This window comes from Hippoglossus hippoglossus, chromosome 12 (genome assembly GCF_009819705.1).
Source record: "Hippoglossus hippoglossus isolate fHipHip1 chromosome 12, fHipHip1.pri, whole genome shotgun sequence".
NCBI classification, from domain to species: Eukaryota; Metazoa; Chordata; class Actinopteri; order Pleuronectiformes; family Pleuronectidae; genus Hippoglossus; species Hippoglossus hippoglossus.
This window is the reverse complement of record NC_047162.1, coordinates 5,999,799-6,008,111: the sequence shown is the minus strand read 5'-3', so window position 1 is coordinate 6,008,111 and position 8,313 is coordinate 5,999,799. Positions and strand designations below refer to the sequence as shown.

The 8,313-nt window shown below is 41.2% G+C and overlaps 1 protein-coding gene across 2 annotated transcripts; it reads right to left on the bottom strand.

Moving 5' to 3' along the window:
- Positions 1-200: 200 nt before the first annotated feature.
- On the bottom strand, positions 201-7,171 carry dipk1b (divergent protein kinase domain 1B). 2 transcript variants are annotated; one of them, XR_004615607.1, is made up of 6 exons: positions 6,574-7,167; positions 5,609-5,743; positions 3,492-3,599; positions 2,482-2,658; positions 492-2,113; positions 201-449 (listed from the first exon to the last, which is right to left on the bottom strand). XR_004615607.1 is itself a non-coding variant. In XM_034602012.1 (5 exons), exons 1-5 carry the CDS (start codon positions 6,640-6,642, stop codon positions 1,301-1,303), a joined length of 1,302 nt encoding a protein of 433 aa, XP_034457903.1. In that variant the 5' UTR covers positions 6,643-7,171; the 3' UTR covers positions 201-1,300. The 2 variants fall into 2 exon arrangements, 1 of the variants encoding a protein (XP_034457903.1); XM_034602012.1 differs by having other exon boundaries at positions 201-2,113; positions 6,574-7,171.
- Between the last annotated feature and the right edge of the window lie 1,142 nt (positions 7,172-8,313).

The window sequence follows — 8,313 nt, the reverse complement described above, 5'->3', positions numbered from 1 at the left end:
AGAAGAAGGCTGTGCCATCTATTCTTTGACTGATCAGTTTCTGCAGACACTGTATCGTCCTGAGCTGCCTCATCTTGTCCTGTGTCTCTGTAGAGTGTGACAAGCTTCTTCTCTGTGAGCACTGAATGCATCTTACTGACTGATGATTTTCCTCTACACTTACTCGAGTTGCCCAGTTTAGATAAATACAATCTTAATCACAATGTGTGGAACATTTTAATCAACTAAACTTTATTCATGGATTCAAAGTTCATACCTTTTTAATTGTCTCTATTCCATTTCCCACATGTCCATCAGTGTCACATCAGCACCAGCAGGGACATTTCAATATTTGCATTGTTCAATCCATCACTGAATCTTACCTCTGCCACAGCTTCATACTCAATTATACACAGGAATCAACAATGTTCCACTTATATTCACAGTTACAGTACAAAAACCATCACACTCTGGCACAATCTGACACTTTGTATCTACTAGGGAGTATCTACGAAACCCCAAATTATCCAGTATATTTTAAAAACCAATTCTTGACGGTCAGTTTCCCCAAATAAAATTAAAGGCATTGCCCTGAGATTTCTAAACAGATGAAAGTGCTGCTTAAAAGAATGCTCATGAGAAAAAAAAGAAAAACAAACATGCTGGGGGTCTTATGAGGTTTTAAGAGAATAGATCAGCTTCCTCTTCTTTGTCATATTGTGGATTCCAGGGACGTGCACAGACATTTCGAGGGCCCACTGCTCTAACATGAAAAAAGGAAACACCCCGACCCCCCTTTGCTAGTGTAAGTTAACATACTACGTAGATAAGCTCAAAACACAAAATCATATCTATGTTTAAAGTCATTTACAGGAAACTGTAGCCTAACACAGTCATCTATCCGATTGCAAACCACAATATTTAAACTTTGAAAATAAAGAGAAAATGGCTCTACATCATTTCTTAAAATCTTTTATGACCGGATTATATCGCACTTTAATATGATCAAACTTTAGAAACTATTGGGACGACTCATATCTATGCACCTAAAATAATAATTAAACTTTTCTGTTCTCCAGGGGGGCAGCTCAGTTAAAGAGGGCAAACGGGCAGTTGCCCAGGCCTGTGCTGTGCACATCCAATCTGTATTCATTAGTGCACAGCTTCCTGTTGTTCAAAGTCAATGAAGGGAGAAAATATATTAAATTGTACATAAGTAACCACCGCCCTCGAGAATGTTTGGCACAGTTTCATGAGAAAAGAAAAGTACTCATGTTCATGTTATGATTCAAGGTTCAGGCAGGATGATCTCAGCCTGTTTTCACGAGTACTGAGTGTTAGAGATTTTCTTCCACAGTAACGTCTTCAGGTTGTTGAGGACCAGCGAGTGATGCACCTCCATCTGGCTCGCCAGGCCGCTCAGCGTCACACAGGTGCGCAGCTGCTTCTCCAGGTCTCCGCGCAGGTCTGATGGCGCCCCGAACAGCAGGAAGTCCTGCAGCAGCACGCACACCTTTGCGAGATTGGGCTGCACGACCTCAGTGTTACACTGCTTCACCAGCCGATCGCAGGTGGCCGTGCAATCCCGGCCGTAAGTGCAGTCTGCGTTGGTCTCGCACCGCCGGCCCTTCAGAAACCCCCGCACAACCGCCTCAGACGCCACACTGTGCAGGTTGACCATCTTGCAGTCGTATTTTGTGTTGTAGCCCACATGTAGTGGACTGGCGTCACAGATTAGGAAACTGCCGTAGGAGCCGTGGAACACCTCCTCCACAAACTCCAGCAGGCCTATGGTGATGCGAGCTCTCAGGGGCCACGTCGGCGCGAGCCAGTGGTTCAGGCCTAAACTCAGGGCCTCAGGGACCAGGGCCTGCAGGTAATGAGGCACCTCCAGCCTGTAGAGGGAGCTGTGGCCCACGCGCTCCGTCACATACAAGTCTCCGCAGAAGCCGAGCAGCTTGGGGGTGTGCTCCTTCTCCTGCAGAGCCACCATCAGGAGGAACTCGTTGATCTGGAGGAGAGCCCAGATTGATTTGGCCTCGGCTAGAGTCACTTTGCCATCCTGGTTGATGTCAGCGAGAGTGATGACCCTGTCCACCAAGGTGCTCAGGGACGACTGATCACCAAGGTTCACCTGCAAGAGGGGGGTTGACACTGTCTGGTTAAATATGTATTATTCATGTATTTTTTTTTTTTGTCTTGGTTTTTTTTCATATTTACTTTAAAACAAGATGTCCAAAGTCATCATTTATGAGAGATACAGAAGATTTCTTCCTTCTCTTTTTCGGACGAAAGATGAACTATTCATCAATGTTCATTTATGTTACTTAATATTCATGCTATGTTTTATTCCTACTTCCTATGTTGCTGATGTCTATTTCGTGATATTTTTGTTCACAAATGTTTTTCATTTTACCTTTTTCAAAAACGTTTGAAAAAAACTGAAAACCAACTAAACGGTAATTAAGGTGAGAGATTGTAATTGCTGAAATCAAAACAAACCTTGAGGTAACTGTGCAGCATCTCTTTAAATTCATCCATGGAGGTTCCACGAGTGGGTTTGTCGAACAAGCTCATCTCCTGTCGCAGCACAGAGTCCGGAGCCCCATCGATCTTCACAGGATCCTCGATACCGCACTTGATCACAACAGGCCTGTCATTCCACAGTCCACTGTACACCTGCACACATAGATATATGTGAGAAAACATGTCTACATGCTTGTACTGTATGTGACCATGCAGGCATGAATGGAATACAATGTGAATAAGCACTCAGGGACTGAACATTGGTTTGTTTTCCCCTCTCTCTTATAAAATGTAAAACTGCCTCAATTATTATTTTCAGATGGATGAATTTTTTCCAGCAAACCTGACAATGGTTTGTCTATGAAAAGCTAATGCAATCTAAGCTTTTTTTCCCCATTGAATTGTTGATTTAATATTCTTCATGGAAAATTATAAATAAATATAAGCAGAAAAAGGAAATATTATCCCAAAAAGTAAAAAGATCTGTGCCTCAACTTACATATTAAATCGATGAGCCAATAAATGTTTATTAATTAACTGAGAATAGTAGAATGGCAGAGCAAATACACCTCAGCCTCCTCATGAAACCACAATTCAATTCATTTATTAGAATTGGCAACAAATTGCACACACTCAAAAATAATAACATTATATCCAAAATATATATATGTGTGTGTGTGTGTGTGTGTGTGATACCATATTGAATACTTTAAGACCTTAAAGTTGCACAATTATGTTCTAAAAGCATAAATACATCCTGTGCCACACTTTCTTTTTAGATCTACAAGAAGCTTGTGTTTTTCTGGCTGGCACATGACAAGCGTTCGCTGCGAAAAGCAAAGAACAATAAAATGTGCAAATTACTTCTTTAGTCAAAACGTTTTGTGTGGGTGTGTATGTACAGTGTTTGCATGTGTGTGTGTGTGTGTGTGTGTGTGTGTGTGTGTGTGTGTGTGTGTGTGTGTGTGTTTGTGTGCTCATTTTACCTGATGTGTGGAGGACGTGGACATGCAGTGCTGCATGGTCAGAGTTCTCTGGTCACACAGAGCCTTGCAGGACGAGCCCGATATGATGCCCCTCCTGTAGTGGTCACACTGCAAACCAATGTCAATGAGGAATGGTTATATAATTAATCCAATGTTTACATTAAGTATTTCAAGATTTCTGTTTAATCCCACCCTCACTGTGTGTTAGCATTGTGTCAGCTGTGGTGTGACAGCCTTCATACAGGTGACTGAGAAGAAGAGAGGAGTGAGCAAAAGGTGGTTGGATAGGGCCGGGCAAGAAAACAATATCCATTATTAAACTTTCAGTGAAGTGCATTAGCTCAGCACAGCCTGAAACATGGGAATCCAGCAAAAAGTGATGACATCTGGCCACCAGCACCTCTGAAGTGCACAATCTAACACTTTATCTAAAAACAAACAACAGGAGAATTGGCAAGAAAAACCAGAAAAGTGTATTTCCAGCTCTTCTTTTAAGATCTTTCCATGGACACAAGATCAAGTTTCACCGATGCTTCCCCATGTTACCTCTGTTCTTAGTCATGTAGGTAGAAAACCACAATAAGTGTATTGTGGTTTTCAATGTGAAGTATCCTGTGCAAGCTTTCATCCAATGGGCACACTGCTTTGCAAAGTAAAGCCACAATAACTGCACAGAACATTAATGCCTTGATCCAATCCTGGTAATCCACACCAAAGAAGTAGCGTGCCCCATAATGCACCTTCCCTCCTCCAGTGCAGTCATTTTCATGACATGTCCACAAAATACAAAACACACAAATGTGGAACTTCACATGCAGGCACAAAAACTCCTGTTCATCAGGGTCTTATAAAATGTCAGTGTCTGTTCTGTTCCCAGCAGCTGAAAACTCTGACAACAGCTGGACACAGCTGGAGAGCAGTGAAGCTACAGGCCGTATCTTTACCCAACAACTGAAGGACACGCATGAAGGAAGAGGTCAACACGCCCAACCCCCCACTGTCCCTTCTGCCCCAGAAGACAGACTTCCTGTCCAGTCGTCCTGATCTAAGATCTTCCAACCAACACTTGCTGGTAGTTCCTAAGTCAAGGCTGGAAACTGAGGAGAGGAAATTTACCCATTTTCAAATCATTGCTAGAATAAATGTTTTGAAAGGAATTTGAAATGGTTTTAATGGATGTTGTTTTGTTATTTTTTACAACCAAATGAGAAAAAAACGCAAGATCTCAACCAACGTTTACAAACATCACAACTAAAACCAGATGCTAATATGAGGCTATATTCAGCTGCTACTAATGATACATTTGGCTCAGTAACATAACATTTAATCAATGGGGCTATTTTTACTTAATCCTTTTTTTTAAATTCTCATTGAGAGTTTCAATCTCTTTTGAGATTTTTGAGAGACATTCACACTAAGCAAATAAATGCAACCCAACCAAAAAGTCCATGAATCAAAGCAACACAACATCGACTTAATCAAACCAATTACAAGAATCATGAAGAACATCATATAACCAAGATTTTAAATCACCAAGGGGAGGGTGGAGCTGTTTTCAGACATAAACTTCACTGGAGAATTGGGTGTGGACTTTCTGCGGTGGAATTCTTAACACACATGTGCACAACCAAGATTCTCTGTTTGGACAACACCGAAAACCATACAGAAATCTCTGCAGTGTTCACGTGAGGGGTGGCATCGGCCCTCATCACCACACATCTCTTGACTCTTTGTCTGTGTTAGAAACATCATCAAAACGCCCACTTGTGTTCTGATGATGTTTCCTGTATAGACGATCTCCTGCTGTGTTCTGACATCGTTCTGACTATACCAGGGGGTGGGCTGGACAAAGCCTGCAGAAAATGCGGAGCCTCTCACTCTGACATTTGCGTTCTCACGTACAGCCACTCCGGCGAATGTCCGCAGGATCTCCAGTGTTCAGTGTTTCAGACGAAAGCAGCTTAAGACTCCAGTTGTAGGAAAGATTGCAGCCCATTGAAAGGTGCATATAGGGGATATCTGCGGTGATGTGGTTACTGGATTCGTGGCCTTTCTGATATGGTCACTGTCTTGTCACCATTGTGCCGTGAGCGTCAAAGTGTTGAGACTGTACTTACGATGACCATATGGCAGACATGCCCGCGGCAGAGTTCCGTGTAAGAGGCGTACTGCATGTAGATGACCCAGCTGGCGACCAGGATGCCCAGCCATGCCAGGAGAAGGTACTTCACCTTAATGGCCGGGAGACGACTCTTCGGAGGGAAGCAGGGGCAGGAGAAGAGAAAACAGAAAACGGTGAGCCAAGAGGACGTGACAGCTGGTTGTAGAATCAGGACTACAACGCAACAGCGCAGTGACTGAGAGAACAGCTGGTCTCTTGACCTCAGGATACAACCAATATGATGGAAAAATAATATTAAATAGAAGTACAAGTGCATCGGAGCAAAGAACATATTACATGGCAAAGTCCTGCTTTCAAAATCCAACTTAGTACGTACTTTTATTCTACTGTATTCCCTGATTTGACCTAATTCTAGTTTTTATTGTGGTATGGAGTGATCATGCTCACGTTTTAGTATTATAGTATTTAATAAATGAAAATACAAGTACATCGTGGGTTTTCAGTTTAACGTAATAAAGTACAGAACAACTTACAGAACAATCTAAAGCTCAACTCTTTTTTTTAACCTTACACTCACCTACAATGCTCAACATGATAGAAAACTCTTTATTACATCAGACCCTTGACTCAATTTATGTAATAAAGGTACATGAATATTATATACGTAATTTAAATACATAAAATTTGCATTTGAGGCAAACAATTTTGAGTTTTTTACTTCCAGCTGTTCTTGTTTTAGTTGATTCATTTGCTTTAAATTAAATATCATGTAATGTATTGATTCCTTTTACTTTTGCTTTCGCTTCTGCTATTTTGCAAACGTTACAGTTTCTAAGGTTTCGACCTGGAGTGAACTGCCCATGCACACAGATGGTTGGACACACATGCACTGCAGTGGACCCTGACAACAACACAACCACAACGTGTGACATGATCCTGATGCTCCCACACAGACAGTACCTGCAGGCCTTTGGAGAGAGGGCAGAACAGCACCAAGTGGACCAGTCTCCTCACAGCCCTGGGCATCATGAGCGCGCGCGTGTGTGTGTGTGTGTGTGTGGAGGCAGAGAGCAGAGATCACATCCTCACATCCTCATCCTCATCCTCATCATCATCATCATCAGCAGCAGAAAGCAGATCCACACCAGTTACACAAATAACCACAAAAAGACCCGTATGATTATGAATCCATGATGTTTCCTGCACCAACACACACACACAGAGCCAGGATCTCAACTCCACAGCACCGTGTCCTCATCCATCCCTTTCTTTCCTCCTCAAACGTGAATCATTCGCAGGAAAGACAACACCGATCATGATCGCGTCCTTGAAACGGGGCAGTTTGTGATTCAGGATCCATCTGGTGCAGGAAACTCTCCGCCGCAGCCAGGAGGAAATGAAAAGGGACGAGAAACGCCTTGAGCTGCGATCGAGAGGAAATCCGTTAATGATGATATCTTTAAATCTGAGAGGACATTTCTGCGGCTCAGACACGAAACCTCTGTTTCCCAGCGACTCATCACTGCGCTGCTGCTTTAAAGGGGAGGATGCGGGGAGCTGCTTCTTTATTCTGCCGACATAAATCTGCTCTGCGTGGGTGTGCGCGCGCGCGTGTGTGTGTGAGCCTCATGTGCCTGTCTCTATGTGAGGAATAACACATGTCAACAGCACACCCTGCCTTACATATACTGTATTTACCTCCTGTTATACATGGAGGATTTGAATTAGGAGCATAAACAGGACACACTTAAATATTTTATTTTGCTAAAAAAATAAATAGGCCACTTGGTTAGTTTCAGTTTTGTTATGACATTTGTATATTTGTCTCCTTTTGTCTTGTAGGTAGATTATTATGAGACCTATTAAGCCCACTAACAATGTAGCCACGTAAAACGTTATTACATATCACAAATTAAAGTTTAAAGAGAAAATTACATGTTTTATATTCTCTTTACTTCTTCTTAAAACCAGTCAAATAGAAAAGTATCTTTACTTTTCCAACAATCACTTGACAAAATGTATTAAATCTTAACTAATACCCCAGAGGCCAATAAATCAAATACTCAATGGCAAATTAACATACTCTTTCTGAACTCTTTCTGAAGAGTATAATAGTAAAAACCTTTGCTGGGCTACATTTTGTCACTTAAAAATAAAAACTGAGTTAAAAAAAAAATGATATGCTGTTAACTTTTTCTTAATCTGTAAAAAATACAAAAGCACTTAATTTTTTTTAAATGAAATCAAATCTATAACAAAATTTATTTTTATACCAAGTATTTCCAAAATGTATTAATTTATTTCTTAAATCTACCTGCAGCTTCTCATTTTGTCCAGAAGGGTCGTGTTGGTTGTAGCTCAGTATCTGAGCAAACACTTGGAGTAGTTACTTTGCACCACTTATTGGATTTCAGTTATCGATGCATTAATGTGTACTTTATTGTTGCAGCAGGTAATGGAAAGGCTCATTTTATTTACTGAATTTAGGGCCATATAGCCTTTAATCCCCCCACAGGAATAAAATAGTATTATCATAATCTTTGATTAAATACATTATTTGCATCTGGATGATAGTGGAATACATGAATAAAGTAGCAGCAAATTATAAATGAAAAGATAAAAATGATTGTGGTTAAAAAAAAAGAATCCAACCGTGGCATGAATGTGGATTCACCAGAGGAGGAGAAATAACTACATTGC

Coding starts and splice junctions, on each gene's coding strand:
- dipk1b (XM_034602012.1), bottom strand. CDS start 6,642: ATGATGCCCAGGGCTGTGAGGAGACTGGTCCACTTGGTGCTGTTCTGC. Junction 2,659..3,491: donor CCACGTCCTCCACACATCAG/GTAAAATGAGCA, acceptor CTATGTGTGCAG/GTGTACAGTGGACTGTGGAA. Junction 2,114..2,481: donor TGCTGCACAGTTACCTCAAG/GTTTGTTTTGAT, acceptor CCCCTCTTGCAG/GTGAACCTTGGTGATCAGTC.